The 22,275-nt window shown below is 56.2% G+C and overlaps 1 protein-coding gene across 1 annotated transcript; it reads right to left on the bottom strand.

The window, feature by feature from the left end:
• Positions 1–1,604: 1,604 nt before the first annotated feature.
• HDAC1 (histone deacetylase 1) lies at positions 1,605–21,819 on the bottom strand. The gene is made up of 14 exons (XM_054170891.1): positions 21,717–21,819; positions 15,753–15,865; positions 14,446–14,563; positions 11,063–11,137; positions 8,542–8,680; positions 7,538–7,679; positions 6,686–6,778; positions 6,269–6,377; positions 5,704–5,844; positions 5,050–5,158; positions 4,803–4,933; positions 2,505–2,651; positions 2,353–2,401; positions 1,605–1,632 (listed from the first exon to the last, which is right to left on the bottom strand). The coding sequence occupies exons 1-14, from the start codon at positions 21,763–21,765 to the stop codon at positions 1,605–1,607; spliced, it is 1,443 nt and encodes a 480-aa protein (XP_054026866.1). The 5' UTR covers positions 21,766–21,819.
• Between the last annotated feature and the right edge of the window lie 456 nt (positions 21,820–22,275).

The following is a 22,275-nucleotide window of genomic DNA, read 5'->3' as shown; positions in this document are numbered from 1 at the left end:
AGGTCAAGTCCTGGCTCAGGTCAGTCCTGGCAGAGCACAGGTCAAGCCCTGGCATAGCACAGGTCAAGCCCTGGCTCAGGTCAGTCCTGGCAGAGCACAGGTCAAGCCCTGGCATAGCACAGGTCAAGCCCTGGCTCAGGTCAGTCCTGGCAGAGCACAGGTCAGGCCTGGCACAGCACAGATCAAGTCCTGGCTCAGGTCAGTCCTGGCAGAGCACAGGTCAGTCCTGGCAGAGCACAGGTCAAGTCCTGGCTCAGGTCAAGTCCTGGCAGAGCACAGGTCAAGCCCTGGCTCAGGTCAGTCCTGGCAGAGCACAGGTCAAGCCCTGGCAGAGCACAGGTCAAGTCCTGGCTCAGGTCAGTCCTGGCAGAGCACAGGTCAGTCCTGGCAGAGCACAGGTCAAGTCCTGGCTCAGGTCAGTCCTGGCAGAGCACAGATCAAGCCCTGGCAGAGCACAGGTCAAGTCCTGGCTCAGGTCAGTCCTGGCAGAGAACAAATCAAGCCCTGGCAGAGCACAGGTCAAATCCTGGCACAGATCAGTCCAGGCAGAGCACATTACACAAGCAGGAGAAGCAAAGCAGGTGGCCACATGGGCAGTAACTCACTTCCCCCCTCCAAGAGGGGCAATAGGTATAGAAAAAAACCCCAAGAGGTGTAAAAATCTCAGCTCCTCCCTCACTCCAGCTGCCCAGCACTGCCACACAACTGGATCTGCAAGAGCCTGGGAAAGGTTCCCCACACAGCAGGGGCAATTTTCACCTTGCTCTTTGCCAGATCCACCCCTGCAGGGCTCTTGGGCTGCCTCACTCAAGCACTTGGCAGCTGTCTGTTGAGCTGCTCCACCTCTTTCCAGGAGTTTGCTGCTGCAGGGAGGTAGCCAACTCTATTGAAGAACTGCACTATTTGACCCTGAGAAGTGGCACCAGCTTGCACTTTAAGTGACCTTGCCCTGGGTGGACTCAAAACTGAAGCCCAAAAGGAACAAGTCAAGTCTCTCACAGGCTTCAGCTGGGAACTCACAGTCCCACCACAAAACCCCAACAAACCAACCACCACCAAACCTAAACCCCAAACAAAGGACTAAAACCAAACCCCCAAACCAAGACAAACCCAAAAACATGGAGAGAGAGAGAGAGAGAGAGAGAGAGGAAAACAAACCCCAACACACAGAGAAAATTCATGGCCATCTTTCCACCTAACCTGAAATGCAGACACTACTACTACTTAAATTATCCTTTCTTTCTTTACCAAGGGTGGTTATTTTCAGGGGAGAGAGAGCAAAGGAAGGAAGTGATTTCTTTCCAAGACACCTCCCCTCCCCACCCCACCCCCATCAAGGAGGGCAGTGGAAGGCAAGAGGGGAGACTTCCCAGTCACCAAACCTGGGCAGTGCAGCTCTGGTTGACTCCACAAGCTTCCTCCCACTCTGCTCCCAGGGGAGGGCAGCAAGGAATAATTTACAGTTCTCAAGTCATTTATAATATTTATATAGAAATATATACAGAAACAATATATAAAATAGAGATCCTGTGGGATGGGAGGCAGCCAGGGAAGCTAACCTGGGACAGCTCCACACCGCCAGCCACTGCCCAGCTGCACTCGTCTTAGGTGGATTTTGTCTCCTCCTTCACCCTGGGGAAGCAAGCAGGGAAGGATCTGGGGTTAGCTCAGCACCTTGGGCTGTGCTCAAGCTTTGGTCTCAAAGCAGAGCTGCAGCCTTAACAGTGCTGCTCACGTGGCACATCTTCATCTAAAGCTTGTGGGGGATCAGCCTAGAAAAGAGAAGGCTCCAGGGAACCTTAGAGCTGCTTTCTAGTATCTGAAAGGAGACCACAGGAAGGCTGCAGAGAGACTTTTCCTGAGGGTGTCTGGGGACAGGGCAAGGGGGAATGGTTTGAAGCTGAGGGAGAGCAGGGTCAGACTGGAGCTGAGGAACAAGTTCTTCAGTGTGAGGGTGGTGAGACTCTGGCACAGGCTGCCCAGGGAGGCTGTGGCTGCCTCCTCCCTGGGGGTGTCCAAGGCCAGCCTGGATGAGGCCTTGAGCAGCTGAGTCTGGCTGAGAGGTGTCCCTGCCCATGGTGGGAGGTTGGAGTGGATGAGCTCTGAGGTCCCTTCCAACCTGAGCCATTCCATGCTACTGGATGAAGGCTCAGCATTCCTAAGCCATTTCACCAGGGGTTGTGCCCTCCCCCTGCCCTCTCAGCTGGGCTGCTCTCCACAGGCAAACCTCTCCCTGCTAAGAGCCCATTCCCAGCTCCCCCCTCCAACCCCTCAAGCTGTGCCAAAGCCCAGGGGGGCCACGGGGAGATGCCTAAGGAAGCAAAGGCAGAGCTGTGTGCTCGCTGTGCTCACCCTTTGGGTTCTGCTTTCTCCTCTTTGGGTTTTTCTTCTTCTTTCTCTTCTAGGAAGAAAAGAAAACGAAAGGACAAAGAGAGCAGGGAAGCACCTGCCAGGCAAAGACCCAGGGAGCTGGGAGGGCTTCTGGTGCTAGCTCCCAGGCTTACCTTTCTTCTCCTCTTCCTCCTTCTCCTCCTCTGTTTTGACCCTCTTTGCTTTCTTGAAGCTGGCAGCGTTCTTGCGGCCGCCCTCGCCCTCGTCCTCGGAGTCGGAGAACTCCTCGTCGCAGGAGATCCTCTTGTCGGAGTTGCGGACTGGGTGTGCAGGGAGAGCAGCTCTCAGCACCTCTGCAACCACTCAGTCCCTGTGCTCCCACAGGCCACCCACTCCAACCACCCTCCAGCTCCACCCAGGCTGGGGCTAAGCCGTGGCCCTCAGCACCGCAGCTCTGCCTCCCTGAAAGCCCTCCAGGGACGGGGATTCAGCCACCCGCCCTGGGCAGCCTGGGCCGGGCTTGGAGAACCCTTCCAGTGATGAAGTTTCTTCTGATGTCCAACCTAACCCTCCCCTGGGGCAGCTGGAGGCCATTTTCTCTTGTCCCATCTTGTTCCCTGGGAGAAGAGCCCAACCCCCCCTGGCTCCAGCCTCCTTTCAGGGAGCACCAAGGCCTCCCCTCAGCCTCCTTTTCTCTGGGCTGAACCACCCCACTTGCCCCCAGCCTCTCCTCACAAGACCTCCTCCGGAGCCCAAGGAGGTAGGCACCAAGCACCAACTTCTCCAAGCCCATCCACACACTGGCAGGAACTAACAAAGCTCCCTAAGTCACAATGAGGCCCCAGCAAAAAGCACTTGCTCCTGCTGCCTGCTGGATCTGTTCACTCCTCCCTGCCCCTGCCCGAGAGCCAGGCTCAGGAGCAGGACTTGGCTTAGGCACCCTGGGACGTCAAGACTTGACAGCAGAAGCAGGTTAGCCAAGCTCACACTGAGAACAATCTGTCTGCCAGATCTAAAGGCCACCAGCCAGCCTGGCTATCAAGCAGCATTTTCACTCCTGGGATCAAACCTTGACAGCCTCCCAGACAGGATGCTGTCACAGCACCTCCATCACAGGAACTGGTGGAATTCTCACATCACAGCCTGGGTTCTCCCAGTATGGAAATCAGCTGGCAGGAAGGGCCACTTCTCCCAGGGAGGAGAAGGCTCCCAGCCCTGCAGTGCTCAGCACAGTTGCTTTGTCTTACCAAAGCAGTCAGAAAGGTGGGAGCTGATTCAAACTGAAGGACTCCAGACTACAAACCTATCTAAACCACACATCCTCCTCTCCTTCCCAAGGTAGCTCAGCTTCCAGCCTGCACATTCGAGGCCTAGGGAGGTTCTCCTCCCCCTCTGCTCTGCCCTGGGGAGACCACACCTGGAATACTGTGTCCAGTTTTGGGCTCCCCAGTACAAGAGGGACAGGGATCTGTGGGAGGGAGTCCAACAGAGGCTACAGGGATGATGAAGGGACTGGAACAGCTCTGCTGTGAAGAAAGACTGAGAGCCCTGGGGCTGTTTAGTCTGGAGAGGAGAAGGCTGAGAGGGGACCTGATCAATGTCTATCAACATCTGAGGGGTGGGGGTCAGGATGAAGGTGCCAGGCTCCATTCAGTGGTGCCCACTGATAGGAGACAAGGAACAATCCCAGGAGGATCCAACAGAACATGAGGAGAACCTTTGGTGTGAGGGTGCTGGAGGCCTGGAGCAGGCTGCCCAGAGAGGTGGTGGAGTCTCCTTGAGACTTTCCAACCCCCCCTGGATGGGCTGCTGTGTGACCTGCCCTGTGTGCTTTGGCCAGGGGGTTGGACTGGGTGATCTCTAGAGGTCCCTTCCAACCCCTACCATCCTACCAACCCTATGATTCTCAGCTAACTTGCTCCTGTTCAGGGGTGGCAACCATGAGCCCCAGCTGGGCAATGTGTCCAGTTCTGGAGCCCCTATCACAGGAAGGATCTGGAGGTGCTGGAAGGTGTCCAGAGAAGGGCCACGAGGAGGAGCAGAGGGCTGGAGCTGCTCTGCTGTGAGGACTGAGGGAGTTGGGGCTGTTCAGTCTGGAGAAGGGAAGGCTCCAAGGAGACCTAATTGTGGCCTTCCAGGATCTGCAGGGGGCTACAAGAAAGCTGGGGAGGGACTTTTGGAGGTGTCAGGGAGGGATAGGACTGGGGGGATGGAGCAAAACTAGAAATGGGGAGATTGAGATTGGATGTTAGGAAGAAGTTGTTGCCCATGAGGGTGGTGAGAGCCTGGCACAGGTTGGTAGAAGCCTCCTGCCTGGAGGTGTTTGCAGCCAGGCTGGAGGTGGCTGTGAGCAACCTGCTGTGGTGTGAGGTGTCCCTGGCCATGGCAGGGGGGTTGGAGCTGGCTGAGCCTTGAGCTCCCTTCCAGCCCCAACAATTGACTCTATGACTACCCCAGGGAGGAGCTCCTACTTGAAATACGTTTCTCAGGATCCTCTTCCTCTTCATCTCCACTGTCCTCCTGCACAGCATCCTCAGGGATTGGCTGCATCTGCACCCCGGGGGCGTGAGGCAGCATGCGCAGGTTCTCGAAGAGCCGCTGCCTGCAGCCAGGCAGCAAAGGAACAGCTCAACACCTCCTGGCAGCAAGGTGCCAGCCAGGGCTGCCAAGCCCCCTGCATCAGGTGGCAAGGCTGGCAAGGAGGAGCAAAACACTTACTTGATCTTCTCCAGATACTCGTTGGTGTTCTGGTTAGTCATGTTGGAGGGGCTGATGTGGAGCTTGAAGTCGGGTCCAAAGTACTCAAAATAGTCATTGTAGGGAAGCTCTGCAGGCAAGGAGCAAAGGCCACATCAGCACTGCAGTGGTGACAACACACCAGAGGCACATGGCAGAGAAAAGAGAGCTGAAGCTCTCCCAGCCCAAGTTGAGGTGAAAGCAGACAGCTAGCAACAGTGCAGGCAAAGCTTCCTCTGGCAGTGAGAACACCACCAGCATCACCACAGGTCTGCAGCAGAAGGTCATCTCATTACAGTCAGCAAGGCTGCTGGGTACCTTGGCTGGAGGGGAGCTACAGGACTTGAATGCAAACAGGGAAGCAGCTATTGCAAAGCAGGGAACCCAAAAGCTCTTCCACAGTTAGCACTGAAACAGCTCAGAGCTGTAACCTCCCTGGGCAGCCTGTTCCAGAGTCTCCTTACCCTGGCACTGGAGAACTTCTCCCTCAGCTCCAGTCTAACCCTGCTCTCCCTCAGCTTCAAACCATTCTCTCTTGTCCTGTCTCTAGACACCCTGATGACATTCCCTCTCCAGCCTTCCTGTAGGGTGTCAGTGTGCCTCAGCCCTGCTTGAAAGGCTCCTGGGGAGCATTACCATTGGGGATTTCAGTGTCCAGAGCCACAGCAGTCTCGTAGGTCCAGCAGCGAGCCACGTTGCGGATGGTGTAGCCTCCCCCTCCCAGCATCAGCATAGGCAGATTAAAGCTCTTGACAAACTCCACACACTTGGCATGGCCTGCAGCAGAAACAGTGAGGAAAAGGTGAGAAGCTCAGGGTGGAACAACAGACTTTTCAAGGGAAGGGGGCTAGAAGAAATCCAGGGAAGGACTTTGGACAAGGGCTTGGAGTGATGGGATGACAGGCAATGACTTTGAGCTGGAAGAGGAGAGATTGAGACTGGAGATGAGGAACACATTGTTGACAGTGAGGGTGGGGAGACACTGGAACAGGCTGCCCAGGGAGGCTGTGGATGTCCCCTCCCTGGAGGTGTTCAAGGCCAGGCTGGATGAGGCCTTGAGCAACCTGGGCTGGTGGGAGGTGTCCCTGCCCATGGCAGGGGGTTGGAACTGGATGATCTTTAAGGCCCCTTCCAACCCAACCCATTCCATGGTATTAGTGATGCCAGTTTGACAGAGACACTGCATGGTTGGTTCTCTTACCTTTGATGGTCAGATTAAAACACCCCAGCCTGTCCCCTGAGAGAGAATCTGACCCACACTGCAGGACAACTGCGCTGGGCTGGAAAGTCTCCATCACTTTAGAGATCACCTAAACAAGAAACCCCTTGTTACACACCCTCCCAGGACAGTGTCACAGCAAGCCAGTCACATCCATGGCAGCAAGTGACACGAAGCCATCCCTGGTGTCCCCACAGCTGCTGACTCCCAACACTGAGGCTCTTACAGAGAGAAGCTCCCCGACGACAGGGCTGCAATTGTCAGGGTGGAACACAGCCCCTCAAGAATCTCATCAGAGCAGAGTGAATCAATTCCCTCCCTCAAAGAACAGCTCCAGGAGCCACCCAGGGACAAAGCATGGCCCACAAAGAACCACTCAGCTAAGATGTCTTCACTCACAGGCTTGAATATTGCTTCGTAGGACTCGTCGTCGATGCCGTCCCGCAGAGGATAGTTGACAGCGTAGTACTTGCCCTTGCCTGCACCAATGTCCTGTTAGAAAGAGAGACCACAAGTCACCAGAGAACCCACAAAGGCTGCCCCCAAAATAGCAAGGGAAGTCTGAGATTCCATCAGGATAATCCCAAGGTAAAGCCAGGCTGGAAGGACCAACACCGCCCCCGGCAGAAGGCAGCCAAGAGTCAGCTGGCTCCAACTGCCTGGGCAGGAGTGGAAACCTCTGGCCCTGGGTGTTCAGAGAAGGGAAGTCTGCTGCTACAGCTTGAGGTGAGTGTTCAGAGCAGAAAGATCTACTACTGCACATTGCTCTGAGTGCTCAGAGGAGAAAAATCTACTCCTCCACCTTGCTCTGGAATGTTCAGAGGGAAAAATCTACTGCCTGTTGCTGTGGGTATTCAGTTTGCAAGTAGCTCCAGGTGGCCACCTTCCTTGGGCACAAGCCCACCAGAAGGCTGCTAAGATGCTGGTGTCCAAGGTTTGGGTTTGTCCAGGCCACTCTCCCAGAGCTGAGCCAGCTGCCTTCAGCAGCAGGATGTCCCTCTGAGAGCAGGAGAAGCCAGAGGAGGCTGGATGGGGCTCTGAGCCAAGCTGGAGGTGGCTGTGAGCAACCTGCTGCAGTGTGAGGTGTCCCTGCCCATGGCAGGGGGGTTGGAGCTGGCTGAGCCTTGAGGTCCCTTCCAACCCTGACAATTCTGTGAGTCTGGGGGCAGTGATTTAGTTCAGTTCCAGGCAGCAAACAGATAGAAGAGGCCAAACTTGAGGTGCAGTTCTCTGCCAAGCCTTTATCCTCACCCTCAGGTCCCCTGTTCCTGGGAAGTATTCTCCATACTTATGAAAGGACACAGTCATGACACGGTCTGTGGTGTAGAAGGCTTCCTCCACTCCATCTCCATGGTGAATGTCAATGTCAATGTACAGCACTCTCTGGTGATACCTAGGATCAGAAAGGAGTCAAAATGCTGCACTTCTCCAGAGCAGAAATTGTCTTCACCCAACAGAGCAACTGGGAGGAGAGTGAGGAACGTGCTGCTGCTCCCCAGGACTGCAGGGCCACCAGGCAGCTCTCTCTACACTAGAGACAAACAATTTCTCACACTGAAGGTGGTGAGACCCTGGCCCAGGTTGCCCAGAGAGCTGGGAGATGCCCCAGCCCTGGAACCATTCCAAGTGAGGTTGTTTGGGGTTCTGAGCAACCCACTCCAGCTGCAGATGTCCCTGCTGACTGCAGGGGCTTGGGCCAAATTACCTCTAAAGGTTATTCCCAAGCTCAAACCATGAGTCCCTCTGGAGCCCACAGGCGAAGGAGCCATGGAGAACTGCTATGTGCCTTGGTCAGCAGTGGAAGTGAACCACAGGAGAAAACCAAGTGGCTTTTGCAGCTGCAGCTGACCTTTGAAGGCAAACTCAACTCAAGTGTACTGAGATTCAGCCAGCAGACTGCAGTTTTAGGCCCAAGCCTCCCACTGAGCTTTGCCTTGAGCCAAAAGCTGTCACACATCACATCTGTGCCCTCTTTGCCAGGGTGGGTGGTAGAGAGAAGGTCCTGAGAGCAACCACACAACGCTCTGAGCCTTCAGTCTCCTGCACAGTGTCACTGCTGGACACAGCCCTTGGGGGCAGAGAGTCCTGCAGCCCACACGACAGCTGACCAAACCCTCCTGAGGAAACACTGCTACAAAAAAGAGAAGACAACAAAGGCAACAAAAGAGAAAAGACTGAGAAGGAAGGCAGTGAGAACTTGGAGGAGCAGCAGAGCAGGGAGGACAAACAAAAGGAGTCACTGGTACTGCCCGTACTTGAGGAGCTCCAAGATAGCCAGGACGATATCGTTGACGTAACAGAAGCCAGAGGCCTCTGACTTCTTTGCATGGTGAAGGCCTCCTGCCCAGTTCACAGCAATATCTGTCTGCTGCTTGTTCAGCTTCACAGCACTGGCTGGTGGGAGAAGGAGGACAAAATGTCAGCAGGGGAGCAGAGGCCCCGTGGCAGAGACCCAGGGGGAAAGCAGTGTTCCGTCACGATCGCATCGCCCTGCGGGTGGCAAAGCAGAAGCCCTGTCCTGGGCTGCAGCCAGAGGAGGGTGGGCAGCAGGGCAGGAGGGGGGACTCTGCCCCTTTGCTCTGCTGAGACCTCACCTCCAATGCTGCACCCAGTTCTGGCAACCCCAGCAGAAGGAGGACACAGAGTGGAGCCTCAAAGATGAGGCAAGGGCTGGAGCAGCCCTGCTGTGAGCACAGGCTGAGGGAGCTGGGGCTGTGCAGCCTGGAGAAGAGAAGACCCCAGGGGGACCTCAGAGCTGCCTGCCAGTCCCTGAGGGGAGCCCACAGGAAGGCTGCAGAGGGACTTTTCATGAGGGTGTCTAGAGACAGGACAAGGGGCAATGGGTTAGCCTGGAGCTGAGGAAGAAGCTGAGGAAGAAGTTCCTCAGCAGCAGGGTGATGAGACACTGGAATAGGCTGCCTGGGAGGTTGTGAATGCCTCCTCCCTGGGGGTGTTCAAGGCCTTGGATGAGGCCTTGAGCAACCAAGTCAGGTTGAGAGACACCCATGGCAGGGAGGTTGGAGTAGAGGATCTCTGAGGTCCCTTCCAACCTGAGCCATTCCATGAACCAACTAACAAAAGGCAGGGGAAGAGAACTGCAGGCTCTGCTCTGTCTCCACGCACTGCTCCACGCTCCCTGCTTTGCCTCACAGCATGAAACCTGCACAATCAGGTCCACAGCATTCTAGAGAGGGGCAGAGATGAGGACAGTCTAGTTCCCAGTGCCCTCAACAAAAGATTTTAATGAAGGCTTTTATCCACCATATATGTAGGTCAGCCATTCAGTATGCATCTAGGCAGAGAAAATTCTCTTCCCCTTAGCCCCATCCCAACCCCCCTGCCCCCCCAGATATCCAAGTCTCCCAGAAGCAAACTAAATGATGGATTCTGTGCAACCTCCAGCTATGGGGAGGGGACCACAGAGAGCATTAAGCAACTTGCAACCCTGCTGCAGTCAGTGCCTGTAGGTGCTGCTGAGCAGGAAGTGAAGACGTCTGGATGGCACCGTGGGAGCAGCAGCCACAACACTCACGCCCCTGCACAGCGACACAGCCCCAGCACCACTCTCAGCAACAAAAGCAGCTGAAGAAGAGGGAGAGCTCTGGAAATGCTGCAGCAGCTTCCAGGGAAGCTTCAGGAGTCCTTTCAGCCTCTGTTTTGCCTGCTGCCCATGGGCTTGTTAAAAGCCAACACAGAGGAATCTTTCTCTTCCCTCTCCAGGCTACGCCTTCCCAGAGCAAGGCTTTTACAGCCCTTTTTTTTCCCCCCTCCCCTCTAAAGCTCACATTGATTTATTATCATTTTTTCATTAAGCCCCTGTTGCTGCTGTGGGTTTTGTTAGCTCTGTCCCTGGACATCTTGTTCTACCACTTCCAGAGTCCTTCATGCATTCCAAGCATCTCCTGGGATGCCTCCCCAGCAGCGTGGGCAGCAGGTGGAGGGAGGGGGTTCTGCCCCTCTGCTCTCTTCTGCTGAGAGCCCACTTGCAGTGCTGGGGCCAGCTCTGGAGTCCCCAGTACAAGGACATGGAACTGTTGGAGAGGAGGCCAGGAAGATGATCAGAAGGCTGAAGCACCTCTGCTGTGAGGCCAGGCTGAGAGTTGGGGTTGTTCGGCTTGGAGAAGAGAAGGCTGCAGGGAGACCTCAGAGCTGCCTCCCAGGATTTGAAGGGGGCTATGGGAGGGCTGGAGAGGGACTTTTGACAAAGGCATGGAGTGAGAGGGTGAGGGTGAGGGCTTCACACTGGAAGAAGCTGGATTGAGATGAGACATGAGAGAGAAATTCTTCCCTATGTGGGTGGTGAGGCACTAGGACAGGTTGCCCAGAGAAGCTGTGGAAGCTCCAAGCCTGGCAGTGTTCAAAGCCAGGTGGGATGGGCCCCTGGATGAGAGGTGGTAGAAGCTTCATCCCTGGAGGTTTTTAAGGCCAGGCTGGATGTGGCTGTGAGCAACCTGGTCCAGTGTGAGGTGTCCCTGCCCATGGCAGGGGGTTGGAACTGGATGATCTTTAAGGTCCCTCCCAACCCAACCCAGACTGAGATTCTGGGATTCACTGAAGAAATCCAGCCTAGTGGAGATAAGCTCAACAAATGTAGAGGGATCTGTCTGCATGCAAGGTTTGAACTCTCACAAAGGAAGAAATCTGGAGCTGATTACTAAAGGAATCAGAAACAGGTTCCCAGGGCCTCCCCACCACCACCTACAACAATTTCTTTCATAGCCAGCAGCACATCTGCTGAGGAGAAGAAAGGAAAGAACAGAGGGATTGGGAGCTTACCAACTGAGCCTCCAGCAGAGAGCTGACAGAACTCAAACAACCCATCAAACACAGGGCAGTCTTCCCCAACATTGACTGGAAAAGAACACAAAAGAGTTAGAAAGGCAAAAGCCACCAACAAATGGCCAGCCCCAACCCACCCTGCCTCAACAACAGTTACCCAGGGGAGGGTAGCTTTAAACAACAGAAGCTTCCAGCAACAGAACAGCACGCCCAGATGCTAACAAAATCGACCTGGAGAGGCCAAAGATGCTTGTGGCTGCAGGCAAGCTGCTGCCGGGAGCGCTGGTGAGAGCCACACGCCACCTACTGGGGCCTGTGCCAAGAGCCATCCCCAAACCAGTCGATCCCGTTGGAAAACGAGTGGGCAGAGAGGAGATGCTATCAGTGAGGCTGTGCAAGAGCAGGGCACGTCCTCAGCAGCAGCTCAGGGGCCGTCTGTGGGCTTCCCAGCAGTCTGCCGTGCTCCAGCAGCACCAGCTGGCCGCCAGGGGAACGCAGGAGGTGGAAGCAGCCCCTGCTGCCTGCTGTGGGCCCCACCGCAGCTCTGCTGCCCAGCTGCTTGTGCCTTCTGGGGGACAATGCCGATGTTTCTGAGCACAGAGCTGACACTGAGCTCCATTACACAACCCCAGGGCCAGCAGGAAAGGCTTCAGCTCCTGTTTCCTGCTGACAGGGAGTTGAGAAAGCAAGAAGTGGAAGTGCTGGGGGAGAAAGTGGGGAAGAGAGCAGACACTGAGGTGTGCTGGGCAAGGACTGCACACCCACAGCTGTTCTGTTACACCTCACACTGTCAGCCAGGTTTCAAGCTCCCAGCAGTGCTGCTGGAGTTTTGGTCTGGATGCATTTTGACTGTAAATAGTTGTTCCATGATTAAACACACCCCCCCCCCCCCCCAAAACACCCAAGCAACAACAGACTTGTGTGGAATCTGCTCCCAATAAACCTAACCAATAACCTGTGTGCTCTGGCCCAACAGCTGCAGAATGTTTCCTTCTGTGCTTCATGAGAAAGGCACAGCTCTGGCAGCAGGGGGAATTCCTCAGTGCACTGACTCCACAAAGACTGTGTGGGACAGGAGCCTGGATGGTCCCAGCCAGGGACAGGGATCCCTGGACAGGCCAAGCCCCACCAAGACACCCAGAAGGAAGCAATTGCTCCTGCTTTCCAGCTGTTTCAGCAGGGCAGGGCAGCTGGCAGAGTCTGGATAATTCACTCACAAAGGTGGTTGGAAGCTTTCTCCTCTGAAGGGAGGAGAATTTCAGTCATCCATTTCTGGGCACTTCCCATCACCACAAATGAAAACTTCTCCCCCTCTGGGCTCCAGAGCAGCCCTCCCAGGTCCTGAGGCAGGCAACATGCCACTAGCAGGATGAAATTGGAGACTGTTCAGTGACCTTTTCAGCCCCTCAGAACTTTGTGGGCTGCACTGCCAGTACTTGAGGGCATCCCCTTGGTGTACCTGGCAAAGCCAGGAGCTGCTACATTAAACAGAAGCCACTTGGGCTCTCTTCCCAGCAGGCAGGGGAAAAAAGCAGGCAGGACTGCTGAGAAGGGGTATTAGTAACAAGGGTCAATCCCTTGACTGTCAGCACAAAGCCCTGGTGGAAGATGAGAGGCACAGATGGCTCCTTCTTCCCTGCAGTGGGTGGGAGGTGAGCTTTGTATCTGGGAGAACCCAGCATTAAAGGTGGAACCAATCCTAACAGCCATCCTTCCCTCAAGGGAAAGCTCAAGGAAGCACCAAGAGGCTACAGAGACCTTGGCAGAGGTGAACCTGTCTCCTCTACCCCTAATCCCTGCTCTGAGCCTCCTCTCCTGCTCTCTAGCTCCTCAGAGGCTGCTGGTTTGCAGGCTGAAGGAAAGCTCTGTCCCCTGCATGGTTAAGGGTAATTTTCTTATTTGGCCTCCTCCTTCAAGTAAAAATAGGCTCTGTGGCAGAACAGAGGAGAAAATGTTGACTAGCAGAGAGAGCTGAGTGGGTGTTTATGAGCTGTATCTGCTCCAGGGGTAAACAGTTCAGCTCATGTAAATATGTACTTTGGTTGGTGTCATTTGGTGGATTGGTGACTGCAGGAAGCCTTTCAGTGGCTCTCACTCACATCACCCATTCCTCTCACTTCCTTGTGCCTTAACATCTGGCCCCTTCAGGCTCATTCCAGCTTTCCAAGGGCCTCCACTTCAGACTTGAAGCCCATCTTTCTTCTCAGTTGAAGATGACACTTCCTCCACATCGCTGAACCCCGAGGGCCCTGGGTTGGGTTTTTTCCCCTGCTGCTCTCGAGGGTTGCAGCAAGACCAAAATGCTGCTCACAGGGACCTCAAGCCTGCCCAACTCTCTCTCTACAAAATCTAGCTGGTCACAGTCATGGTGACATCAGCTCAGAGTTGCAAAGAGACCCCCAAATAAAAGGCTTCTGGACTGTTAAAGTCACCACGAAAGAGCCACTCCGTGGATAGGTTGGAAACAGAGATCAAATCAGTGAGGCTGTCCCTGCTCCCTGCAGGGGGCACAGGCTGAGGGAGCTGGGGGTGCTCAGCCTGGAAAAGACTCCAGGGGAGACCTTAGAAGCTGCCTTCCAATGCCTGAAGGGACCCTACAGGAAGGCTGCAGAGAGACTTTTCATGAGGGTGTCTGAAGACAGGGCAAGAGGGAATGGTTTGAAGCTGAGGGAGAGCAGGGTTAGAGTGGAGCTGAGGAAGGAGTTCTTCAGTGTGAGGGTGGTGAGACACAGGAACAGGTTGCCCAGGGAGGTTGTGGCTGCTTCCTCCCTGGGGATGTTCAAGGCCTGATTGGATGAGGCCTTGAGCAGCTGAGTCTAGCTGAGAGGTGTCCCTGGGCATGGTGGAGAGGTTGGAGTAGAGGATCTCTGGGGTCCCTTCCAATCTGAGTCATTCTGTGACTCTAACACAAAGTGGAGAGGTTAGATTGTGCCCTTGCTGACTACCAAACTGTCACTGCAGAGTGACTGCAGGCTTTGGTTAATGCTGGGGTGGGAAATTTCAACCCACCACAGCCCCAGCTGATGAGTAGTGTGGGGTTTGGTTGGTTGAACTCACTCAACCTTTTCCCACCTCAGCACCCCTGGTTCCAGGTAAGCAGCAGCACAAAGCACATGGCAGCTCACCAGTGGAGCAGCTCAGTTGCCTCTGAGCCAGGAAGGCAATTTAGAAGAGTTTCCATCAAACCAAGGCCAGCAGAAGACAGCCAGGTCAGGAGGTTACCCTGGGACCCATTCTGAACATGTTTGATTTGCCAGGGAAAAGATAACTCAATCAGGCAAGCCCCCAGCCAGGAGAAAGAGCTTCCTGGGGCTCTTCTCATCCCTTTCAGCCCCAGCCTCTAGACCCACAAATGTCACAGCACTGTGTGCAGGGCTTACATCTCTGCATCTGCTTGCTGTACTCAGACATGTTGTCAGGGCGGATGGACCTCAGGAACTTGATGTAGTCATCGCTGTGGTACTTGGTCATCTCCTCGGCGTTGGCCTTGTGAGGGCGCTGCCAGGGCACAGACACAGCAAGGCCTTGCTGGCAGAGCACTTCTCTCTCCCCACCTGTCCCACCCCCAGCCTCACATGTACTCCCAGGAACAGCCCAGCACTCCAAGCAGGCCAACCTCTCCAGCCAGGCCAACCACTCCACGCAGGCCAACCACTCCAAGCAGCCCAACCACTCCAAGCAGCCCCACCACACCAAGCAGGCCAACCTCTCCAGCCAGGCCAACCTCTCCAGCCAGGCCAACCTCTCCAGCCAGCCCCACCACACCAAGCAGGCCAACCTCTCCAGCCAGGCCAACCTCTCCAGCCAGCCCCACCACATCAAGCAGGCCAACCTCTCCAAGCAAGCCAACCTCTCCAGCCAGGCCAACCTCTCCAGCCAGCCCCACCACATCAAGCAGGCCAACCTCTCCAAGCAGGCCAACCTCTCCAGCCAGGCCAACCTCTCCAGCCAGCCCCACCACACCAAGCAAGCCAACCTCTCCAGCCAGCCCCACCACATCAAGCAGTCCCACCACACCAAGCAGGCCAACCTCTCCAGCCAGGCCAACCTCTCCAGCCAGCCCCACCACACCAAGCAAGCCAACCTCTCCAAGCAAGCCAACCTCTCCAGCCAGGCCAACCACTCCAACCCTCCAACCAGACCAACCACTCCAACCAGACCAACCACTCCAACCAGACCAACCCTCCAACCAGACCAACCCTCCAACCAGACCAACTGCACCAATCAGCCCAACCCTCCATCCAGCCCAACACCACCAACCAGCCCAATCCTCCATCCAGCCCAACCACACCAACCAGCCCAGCCACTCCAACCACTCCAACCAGACCAAGCAGCCCAGCCACTCCAACCACTCCAACCAGACCAAGCAGCAGCATTAAACAACAACTTGTTCACAAAGGCAAGGATGCCACCACTGGAGACTGGGATGTGCCACCCCAGGCAGAACAGCAGCTTCCCAGCCTCCAAAGCCTGCCTGAAGCAGGGAACATCTCACTATGAGCAACCAGAAGAGAGCAGAAACACCTCAGCACAGCTGCTTGGGGTTGGTTTGGGGGTTCCCCCCCTCCCCCACCCTTTCCTCTCTGGTTCATCAGCAGAGAACTTACAAATGTGAAGCATGCCAACTAACACCCTGCCAGCTGAACCAAGGCCTTGCAGGCAGGTTTCTCCTCAGCCCTACACTCACATATATCTCCATCTTCCTGTAGAGGCCATAGTTCAGCAGAAGGTTGTGAGTCATCCGGATCCTGTGGGGCTTCATTGGGTGGCCTTGCCCATAGTAATAGTTTCCAACATCACCTGGGAGCAGAAAGGGTTTTGTTACAGCAGGGAAAACTCTGGATCCCTTCAAACACAACCACAGCTCGGCCACAGGAGCCATCAGCTGGACTCAAAGATCTCCAGAGGTCCCTTCCAACCCCTGTGATCAGCTTGGCTGTCCTTCAGCAGCAGGCAGAGGATGGAGACTCTCCTCTGGCTTGCACAGCGACCCCCATGGATCCAGGAAGGTGGCCAGAGAAGGGCCACGAGGAGGAGCAGAGGGCTGGAGCTGCTCTGCTCTGAGGACAGACTGAGGGAGTTGGGGTTGTTCAGTCTGGAGAAGAGAAGGCTCCCAGGAGACCTAATTGTGGCCTTCCAGGATCTGCAGGGGGCTTCAAGAAAGCTTTTGAGGGTGTCAGGGAGGGATAGGAGTGGGGGGGATGGAACAAAACCAGAAATGGGGAGATTTTGGTGGGTGGATGGTAGGAGGAAGTTCTTCCCCATGAGGGTGGTGAAAGCCTGGCACAGGCTGCCCAGGGACATGGTGGCAGCCTCACCCCTGGAGGTTTTTGCAGCCAGGCTGGAGGTGGCTGTGAGCAACCTGCTGTGGTTGTGGTGTCCCTGGCCATGGCAGGGGGCTTGGAACTGGCTGAGCCTTGAGCTCCCTTCCAGCCCTGACAATTCCATGATTCTAAGTTTATCCCAGTCTGAAGTGATGGACATTTGGCCATGAGAATATGGTCAGACAAGGGATTGGATTTGTAATGCCAGTGCTGAGCAAGGCAGCCCAGGTAGAGCAATGAACATCACTGAACAAGTCAGGAGCAGGGAGCTCCAGCTCTCTGGGGCAGGAGCAGCTCTGGGCACCACCTCTGTGTGTCCTCCCCCAGCCAGTGGCAGCTCTCCCACATCCTCTCCAGGCAGGTCAGGTCCATGACAGCTCACACTTAGAGCTCACAGCTTTCTCCTGTGAAGACAGGCTGAAAGTTGGGGCTGGGCAGCTTGGAGAAGAGAAGGCTCCAGGGAGACCTTAGACCTTTCACCACTTGAAATGGGCTGCTGGAGAGGGACCTTTCACAGAGGCTTGGGGTGACAGGATGTGGGGTGAGGGCTTCTAACGACTAGAAGCTTGATGTGGATGAGATATGAGGAGGAAATTCTCCCCCCTGAGGGTGGTGAGGCACTGGAACAGGTTGCCCATGGAAGCTGTGGAGGCTCCAAGCCTGGAAGTGTTGAAAGCCAGGCTGGATGGGGCCCTGAGCACCTGATCCAGTGGGAGGTTGGAACTGGAGGATCTTTCAGGTCCCTTCCAAGCCCGAGCAGCCTGTGACTCGATGACTCTCTGAGCACAAGCCCACACAGCAGGAGGCAGGGGAGTTCAATCCCAGCTCAGACAGTGACTCATCAGACCAAACACTGAGCTGCTTTGCCTCAGTTTCTCACCTATTCACCTAACAGACAGCAGATGCAAGGCAGCTCACTGTGTCGATAAGCACAGCCCAGCAGAGCTCTCACTTCCCAGCTTCTTCACCCTTCAGTCTTGCTTGAAGTCCTTCAGAAGCAGCCCAGCCCCCCCCCACCAGCAGGAGCAGCCCCAGGGGGCACCAGCATGAATGAAACTCCCTTCCTACAAACACATCCTAGGTGGGTTCCCTCCTGCCTTGCAAAAGCTGAGCTCAGGCTGCACTCTCCCACAGCAGGCACTGCTCATTGGGTTTCTTTCTCCCTCCTCCCCCCTCCTCCCAGGGTACCTCCTTTGGATGAAACTTAAAGGTGGGGGGGGTGGGGAGAAAATAATTTAACATTCAGATTTCTGCCTCCTGCCTGATTTGGCTGCAAGAGGCACAGGCTCCAAAGCTGCCAAGAGCAGGGAACAGCCACACAATATGGCACAAGCTTCGTTTTCCTCTTGGGGAGCCAGAGCAAGTCGTTGATGTAGTTGTACAACTCCTGATCAGCTCTGGGAGCAGGAGGCTCAATCCAGTCTGGGCAGTGACTCAGTTGGGAGCATTCATATTTCATCACCAATCCTTAACATTCAGGAGGAGCTGCTGCTCCCTCACAGCACCCAGCTCTAAGCTCTTCCTCCTGCAGATCTGGCCTGGCCTCAGTCAAGGGAGATGCAAACAGCACGAATCCCACACCCCAACAGCTCTGCTGCTGGAGGTTAGCCACCCATGGCAGGGAAGTGTCCTCTGCATGAAGGTATTTTGCTGGGCAGAGGGCCCTGCAGCAAGGACCAAGTGCAATCAAGCTTTGGAGAACTCAAGGAGAGATGCTCAAGAGCTTTTTTGCCAGCAACTGCAAGCACAGAAGCAGAGGAAGCTTTGAAAAATCGTCTTCATCACCACCCTCCTCAGCTCAGGCTGTCAGCAAAATGCCCTGGGGAAGCCTTGGCTCCCAGAGCCCCTTTGTGTTTGCTCTGCTCAACACATCCCACCACCAGAGCAGCAGAGGAGCTTGTCTGCTCTTGGATGTCAGGGCAGATTAAGAGTGTGTGAGCTCAGGAGAGTCCTCATCCTGGCTGGGAGGGCTAAGCAAGTCCCTGCACTGGGAGCTAATAAAGGAGAAGTTGCTGTGCATGTTCAAACCTTCTCCCAGACCTTCAGCACCCCTCAGGATGTCCATGAAGGACCCTTGAGATACCAAACCACCTTCCCCCAACCTCTGCAGCCCACTCAGGCCCTTCCCTGCGGCTCAGCTCCCTTCTCCAGCACAAGATGCCCCTCCACCATCTGAAATGTGGGGCTCAAGGAGGTCTACACATGGAATTATGGGATGGTAGGGGTTGGAAGGGCTCTCTGAGGACCATCAAGGCCAACCCCCCCCCCACCAAAGCAAGGCCACCTAGGGCAGGTCACACAAACACATCCAGGTGGGTCTTGAGAGCCTGTGGGGAAGGAGACTCCACAGCCTCTGTGGGCAGCCTGCAAAGAAGCTTCTCCTCACTTTGAGCTGGAACTTCCTGGCTTCCAGTTTGTGTCCCCTGCCCCTTCTCCTGTCAGAGGGGACCACTCAACCCCTGACAACAACAAAGAGATTTATGGGGCTAGTAAAACGAGCAGATCCTGCCTGACAGCCCCTTTGAATCCCCCAGTGCCACCTCCCCCAGCCCTCTGTGTCCCCCACCCAAAAGCAGCACCCAGCCACCTCCCTGGGGGGGGAATCACTGCACTGGGCTGTGCTGCTCCAACCTCCCTGGGTGGGAAATCAAAGACCCCAGCACCCTGGCCTGCCCCAGCTGCAGGGGAGGCCTTCCCCAACAACAAAAGCACAACTTCCAGCCCGGGCCAGGCTGTGGCCGTCTGCCAGCTGCTCGTAAAAGAGCAGTGGAAGGCAGGCACTGAAACCTTGCCACAGAGGGACTCAGGGAGGGCAGCAACAGAAGGTTGACTTCATGTAGCTGCCAAGCAATAAAGGCTACCAGGAGAGAGCCTCTGCTTGGGCTTTGCCCACCACATGATTGGTTATTCCAAATGCAAGGCACCAGTAAGTGCCTTTAAAGGTTCCAGCTTGCTCACCAACTGAAAAGCCTCTTTGTGAGGGCATTATATTCCAAGGGCAGGCAGAAGCTGGGACACAGAGACAGATTTTTTTTGGTTCCATCCCCACCCCCCCAGCATCCAGGTTGTGTGAACATGTAAAGCACTCCAGCACTTCCCACGGGCTCCCCAAGGCATCTTCAGCCCCAGGGCTCCAGCAGCCCTTTCCATCTTGAGAGTCACAGAATGGGCTGGGTTGGAAGGGACCTTAAAGCTCAGCCAGTTCCAACTCCCCTGCCATGGGCAGGGACACCTCCCACCAGCTCAGGTTGCTCAAGGCCTCATCCAGCCTGGCTTAGAACATTTTCAGGCAGGGGGCATCTACAGCCTCCCTGGGCAGCCTGTGTCAGAGTCTCCCCACCCTCACTGCAAAGACTTTCTGCCTCATCTCCAGTCTCAATCTCCCCTGCTCCAGCTCCAACCCATTCCCCCTCCTCCTGGCATCCCAGCCCTTGTCCAAAGTCCCTCCCCAGCTCTCCTGGAGCCCCTTCAGCTACTGGAAGGCTGCTCTAAGGTCTCCCTGGAGCCTTCTCTTTTCCAGGCTGAACAGCCCCAACTCTCTCAGCCTGTCCCCACAGGGGAGGTTCTCCACCCCTCTGATCATCTTGGTGGCCTCCTCTGGACCTGCTCCAGCAGCTCCACGTCCCTCTTGTGCTGGGGGCACCAGATATGATGGGTGCTGCAGAGAGATCAGCTCTGTGGTGAAATCAGGCTCAGTTTCTCTGCACCCAGAGCTCTGAACCAGCCTCCTCCTCCCCATCCTGCCCTCCTGAAGACACTCTCTGAGTCAGAGACCCTGCAGTACTGTCACCACAAGTTGCAAACCTACTGCTTCACTTCTTTGCCACAGGCCTGACACATCCAGCTTGAGCATGGAGCACATTCACATCTCAGGAAAAAGAGGTAACAAGAAGGTGGTTTGTTTTTTATTTGATTTCACAGACTGAGAACCAGGACAAAATGGAGAATTGCACAACACCTTTCACTGAGTGATCACAGAGCCTGGTAAAAAGGAGCCCACCCATCACCAAGGCACCAGGTCCCCCCTCCAAAGGTGGCTGTGAACGTGCAGAGATAACACAACCACGAGTTCTCCCCCAGGGCAGAAGCAAGGCAGCCACAGAAGATACCTAGGCTGGGGGCTGGCCACTTCTAATACCTCCTTACTTCCCCACCCCAACAGAATGATGATAAAGACCCAAAGCAGTGCTCCCTTGGCCTCAGAACAGGAAAAAATAAAAAGAAGGCAGCCTCTAGTCCAGCCAAGTTCAGAGCCAGAACTGAACAATGCTCCTAGACACAGGAACTCCCTACAAACAACCACGCAGGCACTCTGGCTCCTCATGCATCTGGGTTTGTCCCTTGCTTGACAGCAACACCACTGCCCCACAGGCAGTCTCAGGGGTGCCTCTTCCTCTGAACGTGGCTCCAGGAGCTTTCAGCTCCTTGTAACCCACCCTGTCCCCCAGCACCTCCTCCAGTGTTCCTCATCCTCCCAGAAACCTTCTTGAGCATCTCAGCACGGCTCCCAAAGCCTCTCTTAGCCTCATGCCCCTCTGCTCACCCTTCACAGCCTCTCCCCACCTCCAGAGTCCCTAGATTTCCACACCTCCCCAGTCCTGTTCCACTCCTCATCTCCCCCCAGCACTGCTTCCCTACCTTTCCCCCTGCTCTTCCCTTTCTGCCCTCCAGTGATCCCCCACACCCTTCCCATAGCCTCCACTCTCCCCCGTTCCTCCCACCCCACTCTGCCCTCTACATAATCCTGCCCCCAGCCCTATTCTGACCCCTGCACCCCTACTGCTCCCCGCAACCCCCCAGCCCTTCCCTGTCTCTATCCCCCCAATATCCACCCCTGATCCCCTCGATGCAGCCCCCAGCCCTCTCCTCTTCCTCAGTTCCCCCAATATCCATTCCTGAACCCATCAAAGAAGCCCCCAGCCCTTTATCTCTCAGTGCCCCCAGTATCCACCCTTCCATTCTCCAGTGCAGCCCCCAGAGTGAGCTCCCATTCCCCCTCCCACCCCCTTCGGGGCAGCCCCCAGCCCCACTACATTTCCCAGTAACCCCCCCCACAACCCCATCCCCCCGCCCCGAGCAGCCCCCACCTTCTGTGCCCTCCAGTGACCCCCCCATCACCCTCCCCCGTCCCACCCCCCACACCTAACCCCCAGCGACCCCCAGAACCCCCCTAGTACGCCTCCCATTACCCCCTCCAGTGCCCCCCACTGCCCCCCTCAACCCCCACCCCCGCCTCCCCTCATCCCCCGTGCCCCTTCAAGCCCCCTCCCCCCCGCACCGGGCCCGCCCCCCTCCCCCGGGCCCGTCCATCTCCCACAGCCCCTCACCGTCATAGTAGTAGCAGACTTTCCTCTTGGTCCCTTGCGTCAGCGCCATTTTCCTGCCTCCCCACAGCCACCGACCCTACCGCCGCCCCGCGCAACCCAACCCAGCCCGGCCCTGCCCGCCCCGGGGCCCGAGCCCCGCCGCCCCGCTTGCCCCGCCCACCGCGCTGCCCTCAGCCTATCGCAGAAAGCCGCTCCTCCCTCCTCTGCCTCTCGACCAATAGGAAATGGCGGCGGCGGGCGCGGGGGAACCAGCAGGCTAGGCGGAGCGGCGGGGTGCCTGGGCTGGGCTGTACCACTGCCCGCGGGGGCGGGGCTGCGCGGGTTGCACCATCGCTGGGGGAGGGGGAGGCGCGGGGGAGGGGGGGGGAAGTGGGAGGTGGGGGGCGGGGGCCGGACACTCAACTAGGGAGAGGGTCCAGGTGGGCGGGCGGAACCATTTGCGGGGTGGGTGGGATGCCAGGTGCGGCTGAACCAGCCCGGGGGAGAGGGGGAACGCACAGGGTAGAGGCTTCCCCCTTGCTCCCCCTGGGGTCGGTAAAAGGGGGGGGGCCGTGGGGGT

Source organism: Dryobates pubescens, chromosome 20, assembly GCF_014839835.1.
Source record: "Dryobates pubescens isolate bDryPub1 chromosome 20, bDryPub1.pri, whole genome shotgun sequence".
Taxonomy (NCBI): domain Eukaryota; kingdom Metazoa; phylum Chordata; class Aves; order Piciformes; family Picidae; genus Dryobates; species Dryobates pubescens.
Note: the sequence above shows the minus strand (reverse complement) of the source record. Positions and strands in the feature narration are given on the sequence as shown.